Source organism: Sphaerodactylus townsendi, linkage group LG03 (assembly GCF_021028975.2).
Source record: "Sphaerodactylus townsendi isolate TG3544 linkage group LG03, MPM_Stown_v2.3, whole genome shotgun sequence".
NCBI lineage: Eukaryota > Metazoa > Chordata > Lepidosauria > Squamata > Sphaerodactylidae > Sphaerodactylus > Sphaerodactylus townsendi.
In genome coordinates, this window is record NC_059427.1 from 39,069,800 (window position 1) to 39,088,653 (window position 18,854).

The 18,854-nt window shown below is 42.5% G+C and overlaps 1 protein-coding gene across 5 annotated transcripts in view; it reads left to right on the forward strand.

Annotated features, from left to right (window-relative positions):
- Positions 1–18,854, forward strand: part of CHL1 (cell adhesion molecule L1 like) — a 297,367-nt gene that overhangs the window by 218,315 nt on the left and 60,198 nt on the right. For all 5 annotated transcript variants that reach the window (XM_048490908.1, XM_048490907.1, XM_048490904.1 and 2 more), the window contains 3 exons: positions 14,433–14,564; positions 16,193–16,333; positions 18,646–18,757. In XM_048490908.1, the coding sequence (XP_048346865.1) occupies positions 14,433–14,564; positions 16,193–16,333; positions 18,646–18,757 (385 nt within the window). The remainder of the gene's footprint in view (positions 1–14,432; positions 14,565–16,192; positions 16,334–18,645; positions 18,758–18,854) is intronic.

An 18,854-nucleotide genomic window follows, 5' to 3' on the forward strand; every position in this document is an offset into this window, starting at 1 on the left:
TGCCACATGGAGGTCAGGGTTTCTCAGGGGCCGCTGCTTGCCACAGTAAGGTGCCTTCCATCAGTTCTCCTGATTTGTCGACTTATTGGCAGAGTCCAGGGTTCCCTAGCCACCATTCCTTCAAGTCATTGATGTGGAGCCATTTGCAACATCACACACACCGCCCCCTGGTCTTCTTCACGGGACTCCAGAACCTGTTTGCTCACCAGGCTTCCACAGGGTGTTCTTGTAGTATCAGACCTTCTGGGCTTACTAGACCTTCTCCAGTTGTTGGTCCTCAGCATCTCGAATATTACACAGCTATTCCCAAAGCTGCTGGAGGTACTCCAGCAGAAGTTTCCCTGTGCTGGTCCTGGGTGTAACCCATTGTTCTTTGACTACACTTAGGATGTCTCAGGGATGCCAACCGTGTAGGAACTCAAATGGAACAAATCCAGTGGAGGCCTGTGGGGTCTCCTGCACTGCAAACACCAGGGGGTTCACAAACAAATCCCATTACTGTGGCCTGTCCTGGACCATCTTACACAGCATGACTTTGAAGCTCTGGTTAAATCTCTTGACCAGTCTGTCAGTTTGGGGGTTCACCACCAAGGTGAAATTCTGCTGGATACCTAAGTCCTGGCATAATTGTTGGGTGGTCCAAGCTGTGAAGGGTCTGTCAGGTGTTCCCAGGGCAGCCAATAGCATTCTTCTGATCCAGCAAGGTAGTAACTTCCTAAAAAAAAGGAGATAAAAATTAGTCTGATATGGCTTATTTTTTAGAAACCCATGCTGGCTCTTAGAAATCACCACTGTTCTTTCTAAATGCTCAAGGACTGACTCTTTTTGATTTGTTCCAAACATTTTCCAGGTATTGATGTCAAGCTGAAGGATCAGTAGTTACCTGGATCCTTCTTTCTCCCCTTCTTGAGGATGGGGATGCCATTTTCCCTTTTTCAATCTTCAGGCACCTCACCAGTTCTTCAAAAATTCTCAACTAATAGTGGGGGGTGCCTCACTTTCCCCACATTATTTCATCTTTCTATTCAACTGGCAGTCCCCGTAACTTTACCTTTCTGTGCTTCCACCCATCAACAAACCCACTTTTTATCTGCTGCCTTTCTTCAGCTCCATTTATTTATTCTTGTTTACTTCATTTCCCCACCTTTCTCCACAATGAGAACCCAGAGCTTAAATCATTTTATCCTCACAAAACAAGCTCAAGGTCAGCCAGTGGACTTTCACTGGGGAGAGATGATTCTAACTTGCATCTTGCAAATCCCAGATTAAAAATCTAACCACTGTATCACATTGATTTTGGTGTGGTGGCTGCCTTTGAACAGCAGCAAGCAGCAAGCAGCCAGACCTGGGTGAGACATGCACGCCACATGGTAGCAGGTCACCTGGTGGTTGATGGTGGGCCTGGCCTCAGTGAGGGCTGTCTCAAACGTCAAAACAGCCATGGAATGGGAATTGTCTCTACTATCTCTACTGATAGAAACCAAGGTTTGAAGACACAACAGTAGTGTTGTGGTCATTTGGTAACAGCCACTTGTGGCATTGATTGTTGTAAAATTACAGGCTCTGCTTCTGTGACTTATTTGTTTGTTTATTTAAATTTCAGATCTTTCTGCAAAATGGGGCCTTTCATAGGTTTATTTATTTATTTTATTGGATTTATATCCCGCCCTATCCCTGCAGGGCTCAGGACGGGTCACAACGTGAAATCAATTATACACTTATTAAAACCATTAAAATATGGTTTGTAGGAACATCTGTCTTCTCTGTTCCTTATCAATTGATTTGGCCATCTTTTGTACCTCAAATTTTTATTGCTGTCATCTCATTTTGAAAAGATTATGATGTCATCATGCTGTAGCTATTTTTGATCCTTCTTTTTAATCACCTCATCAATCATTCTTTTTAACCATGTCTAAAAATTACCAGCCAACAAGAATTAGGCTTGGAAGTAATGATGCTTTTCTCTTGGCAAATAATGTTTTCAAGTATCTATTGTATTCTGCCTGCAGTGCTCATATTTGTTCCAGTGGGTCACCCAGTAGCTCACGTTATTGATATGTTCACCATTTGAAGCAGCAATATTTTGATCATATTTGTGTTCATGCAGTTAGACGTATTCATCATCACATTGGCTGCCACAAATGTATGATGCACGTTTGGAATTTAGTGGATTTCTGGCCAGGTGGCAGTTTCAGTTTGCTCAACCTGATTCAATTTGGGAGGCTATTCAACCTGGAACTCCCATTAACCTCAGCAGGAAGCCATATAGAATAAGATTGAGAAGAGGGTTTTTTTAAAAAAAAAAAACAGAAAGACTTGTTCAAACTGGAACACATTTTGTTGTTTAAAAGATGGTTGTTGGCAGCAGTTAGCTCCCCATCTGTTCAAAAAGATAATATGTGAGACTTTGGGAAGCAGAGGAATGGGCAGGGAGGGGGATGGGCATGTATCTGTCTGTGTCTGTCTGTGTCTGTGTACATTTTTCATCCCATTGGAGAGTCCCAAGTTTCTGAATATTCCACAGATGTGAGTTATTCCTGCTCAACCATTGCACAAGGTGTTAGTGCATCCCTGCTTGAAAATGTCAGGTGTCTTAGCAGAACTGGCAGATTCTCATAATAAATGGCATTTTCAAAGTACACACTTGCAGGCAACAGTTGTCAAGCCATGCATATCACAGTTTGTCCTGGGAAAGTGACAGGAGGATTGCTGCTAAAATTCTGCCGATCTAAGTGGACCCCAAGAGGGGGTAGATGATCTATGGTTAGGGATAAAAGAAAGACTCTCATGTGCCTTTCAGATAAATAGCTCCAGGAAAGTAATATGGGATTAATATCTCAATCCTAGCTTGGGGAAGGTTTTCCAGCAGGCTGAAATTGTGTCGGCACAAAGAAAAATAAAGATATTGTCACTCAGAAGTATTTCACATGTAAATGTGAATTTTAAACCGCCAATAAGAGCAGAAGAGTTTGGGGGATTTTTTTTCCAGCTCAAGGTCACATTTCCTTGTAAAAATGAATAATGTAAACATTCTTTAAAGAGGTGATGTGTGGTTTCCGGGCTGTATGGCTGTGTTCTAGCAGCATTCTCTCCTGACGTTTCGCCCGCATCTGTGGCTGGCATCTTCAGAGGATCTGCATCTGTGGCTGGCATCTTCAGAAGATGCCAGCCACAGATGCAAGCGAAACGTCAGGAGAGAATGCTGCTAGAACACGGCCATATAGCCTGGAAACCACACAGCACCCCAGTGATTCCGGCTGTGAAAGCCTTCAACAATTCTTTAAAGACTTAGTTTACTTCGTTATTTTGTTATGAAAATACTTTATGCCATCTTTTCATAAACAGAGGTGGCATAGACTGACAACACAATTCTTAGTGGAGTTACTCCTTCTGAGCCCAGGGGTTTGGATGGCTGCAGCTCGACTTAGGAATGCTGTGAAGCAGTAATATCCCAATTAGAATAAAATATTTGAAACAACTGAATTGGCATTTAAGCATCATAAGAGCTCTAAAATGACAGTCAGGAGCAAACCAAATCATTCCAGCCTTGCCAACAGTTCACCATATGTGGAAAATATCATGCCTAATTGAAGAGAAGATGCAAAGCAAAACAATGTTGGCCAAATGGGCAAACAACTGTGTGTATGACTGAACACTGAGAAATGATCAGTGTGTTTTGGTAGAGATGTTTGTAGGATGCACACATGTAGAGAGATAATTCACCCCTTTAGGGCTAATGAATAAGGACATTTTGGGAGATTTGCGGGTGGAGCTGGAAACAGCAGGATTTGGAGAGGGGAAGGATCTCAGCCGGGTGTAATACCATAGAGTCCATCTTCCCAAGCATGTATTTTTTCCAGAGTAACAGATCTCTGTAGTCTGGAGCTGTTATTCTGGGAGATTTCCAGGCTTTACTTGGAAGTCGACAGCACTACTTACAATTCTCAAAAACTCTGGCTTGAAATCATACTTGGGAGATTTAACATTTAGGAGATTTAAGCGTTCATTAAAATATATTTGTGTCGTTCTGTCTTAGTACCTGTGAGGTATTCCTTTGTGGCCCTTCCCCTCCCCCTTTACAGACATAAGTTGTGTGATATGGAGGAAGGAGGGCTAGATGGCCTGTTGAATAGCAATAGGAATTTGGCCGTCCCTTTTGATTTGGCTCCAAGATTATGTGAGTTGTATTGTCAAAGGCTTTCATGGCCAGAATCATCTGGCTGTTGTGGGTTTTCTGGGCTGTGTGGCTGTGGTCTGATAGTTTTTGCTCCTAACGTTTTACCCACATTTGTAGCTGGCATTCAGTGGCATGTCATGATGAGATGTGTTTCTCTCCAGAACACATTCTCACACATATGTCATGCTTTTGAAGATGCCAGCCACAGGTGTGGGTGAAACGTTAGGAGCAAAAACTGCCAGACCATGGCCACACAGCCTAGAAAACTCACACCAGCCAGATGATATGAGCTTTTTGAGAAAAGGAAGTTTGCTTTTTGACTTCTCTTGTTAAATGTGCATCAGCTCCACTAGTTCCTAATTGAAAAGCTTCTCCTGACATACAGGTGAAATAGACAACACTGGGTATCTCTCCGCATAGGCCTGCACCATAGGACCGCATGAATACTATCTTCCCCAGATACATTATGCTTTCTGTTCTACAAAGTGCTGTGATGAGTGAGATGACACTAAGGCTGATTCCTCATGGGCCAAAAACAGCAGTGTGAAAATGGTGTAAAAGGGTTTAAAATGGTGTAAAAGGGTTTATACTGTTTTCACACCATTTTCACACCGCTGTTTTTGGCCCATGCGGAATCAGCCTAAGATAATATAAGTGTAGTCAAATCTTTTTCTTAAAACTTCCAGTTAATGACAATGTTGTATGCTAAGGTTATCCACGTTACAGAGAGAAATGAGCACAGAGAGCATTAAACTGAACACATCTGTCTCCAGCTGGAGTTTAATATTTATTCCTGCCTTCTCATTTCCTTTGTATCCAGGGGAATCCAGAGAGGAAATAAGCACTTCAAATATTTATGCTTCATTTTCTCGTTACCATTTAAATTGCAAGGTCACTTTTTTGTGACAAACCTGCATTGGTGATACTGGGCTTCTTCAGAAACTGAAAAGAGGGGGGGGAATCTGGTTGTGCTCACCTAGTTGGGGGGAGAGGCGGAGACGGAATAGGGCATGGAACTGCTACTGTACTGCAAATTGCTGACTCTTAGAAATCTTTCCAGATGGCTCGGAATGTCTCTGCAGTCTCTAAATATCTTAACAATCTGGCTGTGGGTTTCTTGACTGATCAACGGAAGCCTTTTAAAGAACTGCAGGAGCTGCAGAAAGCAATCAAATGCAGGTGGAGTCTCAGCAATTAAGCTGGTCAGAATAGCGGTCACAGATCCAAGCACACAATTATTGCCGGTGTTCATTAAGAGCCCCGGATGCAAATGCAGTCACTCTCCATATCCTCACAGGTACCGAAAACGGAGCCACACAAATATATTTAAATCTCCTAAATGGTGCTTCTTAAGCTATGGGGGTCAAAGCCATCAATTGCAAGCCTGCTTATTTTCCAGGAATTTCCCCACATTCCAAAGGCCGGAGCAAAACCTTGGTCTGCATCCTTTTCTCTTCTCGAGCTTCTAGGCTGCAAAATGCTGGTGCCATTAATCATAGGCTGACATGCTCATTCCCACTCTATCACACGCTAAGGGCCTGGTGCTCATTTGGTGTAAGTGAACTTAGCTCCGCTGACCTCACTGGCTATAATTGATTCCAATGGAGTTACAGTCAAGTTACCAGCAGGTTAAGCTCCTTCTTTCTTCCCTGAAGAACAGAGATGAAATACAAATTTAAAGCTGGAGGCAAAAGGACTGACTCTGCAGACAGTTACTCCCTTTCCATCCTGTCCATCTCTTTCCTGTCAGTAATATGTAAGTCAGAACCTCAATATCCATGGTATCTCTCACGCTGACATGCCAAAAACGTAATGTATTTTTAATGTCAGCCTTAGGCTTGCTTACATGCAAAACCTATGCAGTTTTGAACTGGTTGAAATCCTGTAATTCCGGGGCTTGCTCTTCGAAAAGCCGCACGAGCCAGGCAGCTGCTTTTCCCTCCAGAAGGGCACCGACTTCATAGACCTGCTCCGTATTGAATTCAAACACCTCCATCATCATTTTCATGTAGAACCCCACTTGAACAAGGAAGTAGGGGAGCTTCTCGGGACCCCCATTGAAGATTGCTTTTAGTTCCTTTCTTTGTTGCTCCCCTTCTTCAGTGCTTGGGGCACCAGGGCTGCTGGCCCGTCCGGCAGTTGTACAACTTGGGTGACCATTCTGACCCCAGGTGATGCCAGCTCTCCTGCTGGTGTTGGTGGCGCAGGAGCTGTGCATAGATACACCAGCTCCTGCTGTAGGTGCCAGAGGTGCAATTCATCTTGACTCCATCGGAGGAGCACTGTCTCTCCTGCTTGACACTTGCTGATATATAGTGGGTCCCTCCACTCGATCTCCACTAGCTCCTCCCCTCCATGTCGTCCATTCTGGTTCTCAGTTTGGCTCCTGCCCAGGAGGCTCGGTGAGAGAGGTTATGTAGTAGCGGCTCCCAAGTTTAAGATCCTGCCAGGGTATCATCCACCTGGATTGAGGCCACCTCCGTCTGTCCATCTCTGGTGCCTGCATCCCCAGGTGCTGGTGTTATGCCATTCGAGCCAGCCACACCGTTCTGGTCATCTTTGTCATCCCCGCTCATGTCACCATCCATCTTGTTTGTCAATGCCATGGAGAGAGGATTATGGACAGAACTGTCTTAACGTTAGATCTCTGAATCTTGTCAATAATTAGACTCTGGTGTATTGCTCAGTAGTCTGTATTGTGGATACACAGAGGGTGTATAGACATGAAGAAGCCAGTTCTGGGGAACCTGGCTGGTTGATACACATTTATTGTAGTCAATTCCTCACTACTGCTTTCCTAGAGCAGAACATCTGGCAAAAGTTATTTTCAGTTATGGACAGTACCAAGGTTGTTTTATCAGTAGCTGATAACTGCAGTGAGTCACCTGGCTGGCAGCCCAGAGACAAGATATACCATAATTATTCTTTCCCAGGATGCTGGCTTGCCAGACTCCGGCCAGGGGAGGCCTAGTTGTATAGAAGCAGTAAGAAAGTCATAAGTCTAAGTCAGGACAGTACAGGTCAGACAAAATACAGATCAAATATCAATGGTTACCTTAGTACAAAGACAGAACCTTGACAGAGAGCCTTTTGCTCTATGGATAACTACTCGTTGGTGATCTGTGGCCTGAATGATATCCAGCTGTCCTCAGCCAGGGTAAGAGCTTTTTTGGCTCTGGATCCAGCCTGATGGAACACTCTGTCATATGAGACTCAAGTCCTGAGGGACCTATCACAGTTTTGCAGGGCCTGTAACTGTTCTGTTTCACCAGACCTTCAGTTGAGGGCAGCAAAAGCATTCTATCATAGCTGGCCCCTCTTTCCCTCTTTCCCTTTTCTTTTCCCTTCTTTCTTTCCCACTTCCTTCCCCTCTATGGCACCTTCTTTAACGTACCATCACATATTTTTATCTGCTAATTTATTGTGTAAGCTACCTTGTGCCTGTCAAGAAAAAAGGGTGCAAAAAAGACAAGCCAGCTAAAGGTTGTTCCACCCAGGTGGACCTATAAATGGTCCATTCCAGTTGAGACAGTCTATAATGGTCCATTCCAGTCTATAATGGTCTATAATGTCTATTCCAGTTGAGACAGTCTATAATGGTCCATTCCAGTCTATAATGGTCCATTCCAGTTGAGACAAGATGTCCAGAGGACTCAATAAGCAGCATCCTGGGAAGGCACTAGTCCTTAAGATGCCTTATTTCTGCTCAAGACTTTTAAAAAAGCTTCAAAGTGCACCTTTTCTCCCAAGCCGCTTGTAAAACGTCTCCTGCCTGGCTGTGCAGAATGCAGAGCTCAGAAGGTGTCTTATGTTTTCTGCCCAACAGTTTTGCTCTCTGGTCAGTTTCACCCTCAGCTTGTGCCTGACGTTTTGTGTGCAGCTGAAAGCATTCTCCGTGCTTCCATTTGCTGAAGGTTGCCCCAGGACATTTGTTCTGCAGGTTCTGATTCTGGGTGTGTTGCCAGACTGACTCATGGCGTTTGTGTGTATATGTGTGTGTGTGTGTGGGGGGGGGGTGTTGCTCTGTTTTAAGACAGTAATGCCTTTCTGCAAGCCTAGCAATGCAGTGCCAAAATGGGGAGGCCATTCTCTGCATTGGTTCAGTGTATCCACAAGGATATACAGAAAGTAAAAACTTCTCTGGAATTGCCCTCCCCAAATCAGTTTTGCTTAGTGCCTTTCTGACACCCTTCTTGAAACGATTAGGAGAGCACAGTGACCCTGCCCTGAAGAGAGTTCCCATTGGACTATACACTCCTGCAAAGTCAAAGGACATGCTAATGTGTTTGCCCCAAGAGTTCCTGCCCAGTGTTGTATTAACTCAATGGTTCTTTCCCTGACTAATCTCTCTAATGACCACTGTCCTTGTTCTATAGCTGTAATTTCATCAGCTACATTCCCCCTTCCTCCTGAGCTTGGAACATCAGGCTGATGCCTCAACTGATTAAATTAATGACCCAATCATTAAAGTTGATGTCTGTCTCTTGTTGTTTCCTAGAAAGGCAGGACTTCTCTTTGTACTGGGAAATTAAGGATTACACTGCATAACTCTGACGGTCTTTTTTTTCCTATAAGAAGCTCCCTCGCTCAGTTGCCCTTGTTCTATATCTCTGGACACCTCTCTGTCTGTGATATTGTTCTACAACATTTTGTTCTTCTAGAGCTAAGTGGGGGTTGCTCAGTTCTGTTCATTGAACCATTCTGTTCCAAGATCTGGTGACTATAACCCTTACTTCCCCAACTCCCTCATCTATTCCAGATCTATCTCCTCACAACTGCTTATATCTTAGACCTGTGTGTGTGTTTTGCTGTTTGGATTATTGTGTGTTTGTGTATTCCCATTATCCCTTAATAAAATTGTTAAACTTTTATTCACTCTCCTGTGGAGTTTCTTACAAAAGCTGACTTTTGTAAAACCCAGGCAAGCAAGATCTTGAGCTTGCCTAACCTTTTGCTAAGCCAAAAGTCTTCTCTCACTAATTCTCCTCTTTAAAAGGGAGAAACTCCCACCACTTTGGGTAACAGGTTCCTTTTCAGCCCCAAAAGTAGATAGTTATACTCAGCTAGTTCTACTGATTCTGGCAATATATAGGGGTGGGGTTTTTTTTAGACTCTATCTTTTTTTTAGACGCTATTCTCACATAAGAGAATCTTAGCTGCTTGGAAGATGGGTCTAGTGACTATTGAAAAGCATTGGGTTGATCTGCCATCCGTGAACCAACTTGGTTTTTTCTTACTGCACAGAAAAAAACCCAGCCTCTTTTCCCTTCTGATGCGTTTGCTGTCTGGGAAGCACCCACTTCTTTTTAAGATGTCCCCCTGACATCTTATTTCAGGTGTGTGAAGTGAAAAGGTGCAGTCACCTCTTTTTAACATGTCCCAAGGACATCTTTTTTGTGCTATGTGGAATGTGGACCAATGAATTGGTAAACATTTTGGATAATTGTTACATTAGTTACAAGAGTGTTCTCAAACACACTTAGGTTATCTGAAGGCCAAATTAACAGTTACATGGAGTCTGATGAAATTTACCCAAATATTTTGTCAAATGAGCAACAGCAGATGGATGGGACAACTAATAGCCATTAAAATTTCCCTTAAAATCTCCATATAAGCTGCAGGGAAAAATAATTACTTGGGAGATTTGTTTTGCTATGGGGAAAAAACTTTGGGAGTGCAGGGAATATAACATTTAGAAAGATATGCAAAACTTTGTGTGATGCATAGTTCAGTGACTTTCTAGTGACTTTCTAGTAACACAGTGTAGACCAGCTTATTTGTGTTTTTAAGCATTCAGAGACACGATTTTGTTATTGCTGGTTATTTTATAGGACAGATCATGTTGTGTAAAGCACCCAGTATTCAAGGACGTTGGTAAGGAGGAGGGGGGTTCTTGGGTTCAACATTGAAAGTGTCCAAAGCTCCGCACCCCCGTTTGTGGGTTTTTTGTATTTTAAAGTGTTTTTTTCGGTTTTTGGCCTTCAGGGGGTGCATTTTTAGGCTAGCAGCACCAAAATTTCAGGCTATCATCAGGTGACACTCCTGATTTGGATACCAGCCAAGCTTTGTGATGTTTGGGTCAGGGAGTCCAAAGTTATGGACCCCCAAAGGGGTGCCCCATCCCCCCATTGTTTCCAATGGGAGCTAATAGTAGATTGAGCTACCTTTTTGAGGGTCCGTATCTTTGGACTCCCTGAACCAAACTTCATTAAACCTAGGTGGTATCATCAGGATAGTCTCCTTCTGACACCACCCAGGTTTCATAAAGGTTGGCTCAGAGGGTCCAGAGTTATGGACTCCCAAAAGGGGTGCCCCATCCCCCATTGTTTCCAATAGGAGCTAGTAGAAGATGGGGCAACAACTTTGAAGGTCCATAACTTTGGACCCCCTGAACCAAACTTCACCAAACCTGTGAGGTTTCATCAGGAGAGTCTCCTAACGATACACTGGAAGTTTGGTGCTGCTAGCTTAACAACTGCACCCCTGACAGCAGGCACCCCCAAAATTTCCCCAGATTCTCCTTTTGAATCCAACCCTTTCAGCATAGATTTAAAGGGAGAATCTGAGGTCCCCAGATTAAACATTGAAAGCGATGCTGTTTCAGGGTGGGGGATAATTCACCCCAAAACAGCATCCCTTTCAGTGTTTTTTTAACTGGGGACCCCAGTTAAAACCCTTTAAGATGGATTTAAAAGGAGAATCTGGGCTCCCTAATTTAAACACCATTGAAAGTTATGCTGTTTGGGGGTGGATTTCAGCATCACAGCGGGCGCCCATGGGGGGTGCAAACCTCAGGTTTTGCACTGGGCTCCATTTTCCCTAGCTATCCCTCTGCCTGGAGGGGAAGGAGAAGGGACTGTCGGCTACCAACTGGGAGCCCAGCTTCAATAGGCTGCAACAAGGGTAACGGGATGGGCTTGTGTGGTATCTCTATTGCTGGGAGGCTGTAACACAATAGAACAACAGCAATAGGACTTTCCACACGGTGTGATCCAGCAGGGTGCTTCCTGCCAATGATGATTCAGTTTGCATCACACATGACAGGGAAGCAACAGGGCTGCTGACAGCCTCCCTTAATGAATTTCTTTTAAGTTTATATGACAAACTGTGGACCATTTCATCCATTACACAGAGCCCAACCCAGGAGTGCCACATTTTCGCACTCATGAGTTTGCACTGAAACATTGGGTTTTCGTGGCACTCTTACAGATGCATATATGCACAGTTGCAGTTGTCAGGCAAGTGATCCTTAAGGATGACTTCAGCAGCTCTGAAACCACCATGTGGAAAGTTGTTGAAGTTTGGGCAGGAATCTCGACTCTGACTAAACTGGAGCATTTTTAACTGCAGGTGGTTTAGTCCTACTGAAATCGATAGCAGCATGCCTTTCATGTAGTAAGAACCCTATTAGTGCCTGGCCCTTGTGCAGATATACAAGACAGGGTGATGGTTAACGGGAAGCTTTCTATATATCAGATAAACTAAGAATCCTCACTGTTCTTAAGATTAATCCTCTTATATTTTACACCCTTGAGCTGCTCCTCCCCCCCCCCTTCCCACATGCACACAAATGTACAGATCTAAAATATGGACTGTTTCTTAATGGTGCTTTTTTTCCCTTTGAATTATTGCCAACATTAAACTATCCAAAAGCATAGACACCTAGAATAATGAAAAAGGAGAAGCATCTATCTACAGTAGAATTTTAGCTAACTTGGAAGATAATAAATGGGCTAACAAGTAACTACCTGATCATTCTTAATTTAGGGGACAGTCCTCTACAACAGATGTCCAAACAGATCCCTGTCTGTTTGCAAGGGATGGGATTTCAAAACCTTATATGCTGGCTGCCATGTTTCCACTACTTTTCTTGTCCACAACATGATACTTAACCAAAGTGGCCTTACTATTGCTTAGAGCCATTGCTGCTTGCCCTGTACTTGGCAGATACCATGGAAATTCTACTCCTTTTTTAAACAAAACAATTGCTTCAATTACTATTTTAGGAAGATTAAACATTTTACGGAAAGATATTCAGATAGGCTTAATTCTGTGATATCAGACCTCCTCCTGTTCTATTTTCTGGTCTACTGGGTGAGATTCAAATAAAGCTTAGTGTATCCCTATACTCATATTCAAATCACATCCATTTTTAAGGACTGGGGACTATGTGGATAGGGGGTGTTGAAAATAATACTGGACGCTCTATACCCCATTTGAGAATTCTAGTTCGACCAAACCATTATTTGGATTGCAGTTTAAGGACACTCAGTTGCAAACTTACACAAATATGTCTGTGGGATACTATGCCAAGTCAACCCCCCGTCCCCACTCCCCACCTCTTATTATCTCTGCCTTTAGACAGCTCAGAATTAGAATCTTGAAGATCACTGCAAATATCAGCCTACATATGGCTGTCGTTCCAGCGTAGTTGCAAATATAGATAATTTTGCCTTTTGTATTTGAAGTGTGAATAATAGGATTTCTCATATGGTGTTGGATGGTGTAAAACCAGAGCTGAAAATGAAACAACCACCTTTTATTAAACAAACAAACAAAAACCCCACAGGCTTTCATTGTCCAGTTTTTCCTTTCTGAAATTATCTGAGTTTGCCATCTGCTGGCAAAGTGAGGTAAAAGCATCACTACATGTATATCACTTCTCCATATTTATCTCCATTGGCCACATTTTCCTGTCTCTATGCCTTATGTTTTTTCTAGCTTAATTTTTAAGGCTCTTCATTATATTTGACACTGCAGTCACTTCCTCTTTACTTCTCCTTATACATCCCATTGTTCTTAACACTCTCCTCAATGCAATCTTTTAGTGAGGTTTCCAAATTCCTTGATTCTGGCTTTAGTAATTTGCAATGATTCCACAGTCCTCACTAATCCTGTTCTCTCAAATTGAACTGAACTTTCTTGCAGTGCCCATTTATGTTGAGTTGAGTTATGTCTATATTGATTATTTATTACTAATTTACAACTAGCAGCATTTTTAATGCATTTGTACATGAGCATTAGTGTCTTCAGCAACACTGAGGCTCATTCCGCACATGCAGAATAATGCACTTTCAAACTGCTTTCAGTGCTCTTTGAAGCTGTGCGGAACAGCAAAATCCACTTGCAAACAGTTGTGAAAGTGGTTTGAAAACTCATTATTTTGCGTGTGCGGAAGGGGCCCAAGAAAAGTGTCCCTTTTACAGAGGTGTAATGGGATGTTATTTACCCAGTGATGTTACTTCACTTGTCCATTGTCTCATAGCAAGTGACTATTAAAGGGGCATCACATTCTCCGGGCTTTTGGCAATATTTCTCAAGTGCAGTTGGCAAGATTTATCACGCTGTAGACAGCTCTGAGGCAGTTTGCTCATACGAAGAACTTATTGGATTACTGGAGTAGATGGAAATTCTGGTTCTTTTGGCCTTTCTATTCAATTTGCAAGAACATGAGAACATTAGAAAAGCCCTGCTGGATCACACCAATGGTCCAGCATTCTGTCTCACACAGTAACCAGTTAGTTACTATTGAGGGCCAACAAGAGGGCATAGATGCCAAGGCCTTCCTCTGATGTTGACTTCTAGCACTAGTATTCAGTGGTTTATACTGTCTCCAAATATGAATATCTGGAAGTGATGTCACCACAGTGAGTGATGCTTTAGGAAAAGACCATAGAGATTAGGGAATTCCTAGATAATCACTTGATGCAGTGAAATTGTCCTCTCCTATTCTTCCCCTGTTGCCCCACTGAATGAGGGATGTGAACAGGGAGTGTGTGCAGAGCTTTGCTTGCCATTATTAAGTCAATTACATCACTAGTAATCATTCTTGTTTTATGATTAATTTTTAAATATTCCTTTTTATTGATTCCCCCCCCCCCCATTCCTCTTGGTTGTCATTTTGGGGTGAATCCAACCATCCTCCAAGTAGCCTCCTTCCAACTTACGTGGATCTTCCTCTAACAAAAGTGGGTCTTTCTCCAATGGAAAAACCTGTAAAGTTAGAGGAAGACTGAAGGAAGACTTTAAACTCGAGACAAAAGGAAAGGTGGGAGGTATATATGTACATAAATACACACATGCAAACACACATGCGAGCATGTGTGTGTGTGGGTGAGAGAGAGAGACTACAGGCAACGAATAATCTTTTACTTTTAAAAAAAACTAGTTGCTTTGTAAAACAAAAATGTAATGATAATAATATCACTGCACACTTGTTTCTCACTTACAGCTGATTTTGTTTCTCTCTCAACAGAGCCACCTTCTTGGGTAGAGAAGCCACAAAGTAGAGTTTACAGTATCGGTGAAAATCTTGTATTATTGTGTAAAGCTATTGGAAATCCTGAGCCAACTATAAAGTGGAGACGGAACGGTTTGCCTCTTGGTGGTAAGCATAAGGATGCAAACATGTAGTATCAAACGTATAGTATGAAAGCACTAAATAAACATATGAAAAGGAAGAGTATTATTTGGATACTTCTCTTTAAAAGCGAATCAACCAATGTAAATGCTTCTTGTCAATAAACCACAGGGCAAAAAAATCTTAACTTCTATCTTTCTTGAAAATGGTTTACATAACCTGCATGGCTTGGGTGTGTTTTTTATTTAGTTTTTGTTTAGTGGTTATTATTCTTGTTCAGGATTCACATTTAATATACTCATTCTATTGTATTATCCTGATTCTGAAGCGGAGTATATATGAAGTTTTAAGCAGATACTAGCTAGTGGATTTGGGCCTTGATAGATGTCAAATTTCTCAACCAAAACATCTCTGGTTGGTCCTTTTTTCTGTACCCCTCCTTCCTCCCTGGGAAAGTTGACATGCATTGTCCATTGGTTCTTATGGTTCATTGATTAATCAGAGCGAGTTCCCAGCCCAATGAACTAGTGCACTGTTAAGGATGGACCAGATTTAAAAAGGCAAAACCCATTCCTTATGTCTTGTAGAGAGGGACCTGCTTGCTTGCAAGGCTGATACAAAAGCAAGGCAGAGACTAAGTGCAGTGCTGACTGTCTGCCATTCCCTGAACTATCTGATAAGAACAGTAAGGAAATAAGCTGGAGGAAGATGGGACAGCCTGAGTTGACAGATCACTGCCTTAGTGGAGACTGAGACCCCTGCTGCACATGCAGAACAATGCACTTTCAATCCACTTTCACAATTGTTTCCAAGTGGATGTTGCTATTCCGCACAATAAAATCCAGCTTCAAAGTACATTGAAAGTGGATAGAAACTGCATTATTCTGCATGTGCGGAAGGGGCCCACACTCAAAGCACACATCATAATAAAATGAGGGAGGTGCATGTTCGCACGTACAAAAACACAGAGAAGAATAGACAAGATGGTGTCATGAAGATGCTCTGAATAGAGTAACATTACCCACATCAAAGTGGGGCATGGAATACTCTTGAAAATAAAATGTTTCTCCAGATTTCAGAGTTCAGTTCCCTGGAAGAAATAGCAACTTTGGAGATCAAACTCTATGGTATCACATCCCTGCTGAAAGCTACCCTGGTGTCGTGATTAAGAGCAGGTGGACTCTAATCTGGAGAACCAGGTTTGATTTCCCACTCCTCCACATGAGTGGTGGACCCTTATCTGGTGAACTGGAATTGTTTCCCTGCTCATACACATGAAGCCTGCTGGATGGCCTTGGGTCAGTCACAGTTCTTTCAGAACTCTCTCAGCCCCACCTACCTCACAAGTTGTTTGTGGAAGAAACAAAGAGTTTGTAAGCTACTTTGAGACTCCTTATAGGAGAGAAAAGGCAGGATATGAATCCAAACTCTTCTTCTTTTTCTCCTTTCCAGTTATCACTTCCAAATTCTGAGAAATTTCACAAATTAGAGTTGTCAACACTGTGAACAGGTGTTATAAGATTCTTCCTTTTTTAGACAGTAGACTAGGGACATTCTTCACAGCAATGGCCCCTATTTAATAGTTTCAAATTAGAAATGTAAGGAATTTGCACAAGTCATTTCTTAGCCTGTCAATGTGTTTTCGACATTTGCAGATATGAAACCCAGCAGGGGTATGATTACAACAAGGGAGATCAGTATTACCCAACTACAGCTGCAAGACAGCGCAGTGTACCAATGTGAAGCTACCAACAAGCATGGAACAATCCTTGCCACTGCTAACGTGGATGTCCTCAGTAAGTTGCTGTTGCTTGTTAAAACCATCTCCTGAAGAATAGTTTCTCTGGTTGTTTTAATTTCAGTGGAACCGAAAAAAAGGCCAGATAAAATGGCGTAACTGGACCCAGAAGTAGAATATATTATGCTACAGAGTATCAGACTAACGAAAAGCAAATCTTTGATTTGTAATTTCATAGAGTCATAGAAAGAAGAGACCTCAAGTCCAACCCCCTGTAATGCAGGAACACACAACCAAAGCACTCCTGACAGATGGCAGTCCAGCCTCTGCTTAAAAACCTCCAAAGAAAAAGTCTCCACCACATTCCAAAGTAGTGCATTATGCTGTCAAACAGCCCTTATTGTCAGGAAGTTTTTCCTGATGTTTAGGTGTAATCTCTGTTCCCTCACCTTGAACCCATTTCTCCTAGTTCTAGTCTTTGGAGCAGCAGAAAACAAGCTTGCTTCCTCACCAACATGACATCCCTTCAAATATCTAAACTTGGCTATCATGTCACCTCTTAACCTTCTTTTCACCAAACTAAACACGCCCAGCTCCCTAAGTCTCTCCTTGTAGGGGATGGATTCCAGGCCTTTTACCATTTTGGTTGCCCTCCTCTGGAACCATTACAGCTTGTCAATATCCTTCTTGAATTTCTGTGCCCAGAACTGTACACAATATTCCAGGTGAAGTCTAACCAATGTAGAATAGAGAGGTACAATTACATCCCTCGATCTTGACACTGTACTCCTATTGATACAACTCAGAATCACATTGGCTTTCTTGGCCGCCGCATCTCACTGCTGACTCATGTTCAGTTTGTGGTCTATTAAGACTCCCGGATCCCTTTCACATGTATCGTTGTCAAGCCAGGTGTCACCCATCCTATATCTGTGCATTTCATTTTTTTTCTGCCTAAGTGTAGTATCTTACATTTATCTCTGTTGAAATTCATTTTGTTTGTTTTGGCCCAGCTCTCTAATCTGTCCAGGTCATTTTGAATTCTGACTCTGTCCTCTGGGGTATTAGCTACCCCTCCTATTTTGGTGTCATCTGTATCCCCCTTCCATTGGTAGAGGAATGCCATGTCCTCCTGTAATGGAGAGGGAATGCTATCTCTCCCTTGTGTGGGAAATAGTATCTCCCCCTCTCAGGAATGTGGCAATGAGGCATCTGCAGGAACAGCCATTGCCACCTCCCACTCACACACTTTCCTCCTCCTGTCCTTTCGTTGCTCGTAATTCCCCCTTCCCTCCCTTTTCTTTCTAAATCCATGGTTTCTCCCTCCATGAAAGTGAATGGGGGAACTGGGGAGAACGACACCATTTGTACGACACAACCAGCAGCCCATCAGAATGTGGGAAAACAGAGGTTGTCCACGCATGCACGGAATAGATCATGGGTGAAATGAAAAAATCCTGGAGCATTGTGGTCCGCAGAAGCACAAATATGGGGCAAAATTGACCCGGTACATAAGATTCTGGGACCACCCAAGTGCAATTGTGCCGTGCAAAAATGTCCTGAGAGGAATTTCCATGTGACTCCATTTTATTTTATTTATTTTATTAAATTTGCTAACCTGCCCTTTCCCAGCCAAAGGCCATCCAATTTCTTTATGTTTATTGACTTGCTTGTTTTTGAGTCTGAGTGGCTAACACAGATATTGGTTTATGTTAATCAAGAAAAAGCAGTTCATTTGATTCATTTGAGAAACCTGCTGCTTAATGGCAGTCAAGGAGAAGAGGAGCCATTTCTTGAGGATACACAGAGCAGCAAAAAGGGGCAGAATTGCTACCTTAGGCTGTATGTTGATGAGACTGCTGAATGGCTTGTTTTGGTGCTGGCTGTGACATCGACAGTCCATCCTGAGCAGTACCAGCCATTCATGATGTTAAGCTATAGGCCACAGAACTCTGCCTTCATTTCATGAAGACATTTAACAAAAGTCTTAAATCCCCTTCACCTTTGATTACCACACAGCCTTGACGTCTTCAAAAATTGCCACTGCCCTTCACTTACTCCAAAAATATGGAATTTCTTCCTGGGAAAGAGAAAATGCACCTTCACAACAACTCTTCTTTCTGTGGCCAATGACAGGGCAACAAGAACATTCTTCCTTTAGCCTCTTCAAGATGGCAGCACTGCACTGTTTTTTTTTAATAGATAGAGAGCAACGTGTAGACAGTTATGTCAGCAAGTCTTGCCATCGCTTTTGTACCTCACTTTTTTTTGGATTTTTAAATAACTGATGTTGTGGCTTGCCATAAGATAAGAGGTATTTCTAAAATGTGTAGTTCCATCGTTGGTGCCAATCTGTGTATTCATTTTCAGACATTACACCAGAACTGCTAACTCCAGATGGCGAAGAGTATGTTTCTGTTGTTGGTCATAGAAGTTACCTGCACTGTCAGTTTTTTGCTGTTCCTACTCCAGATGTTACTTGGTAAGATGGGTACATTTACACCAAGGTTTTTTTTCTCTTTTTTATTGGTCATTACAAACTTATAAAACATCCTTTTAAAAAAGTTATGACCAAAGGT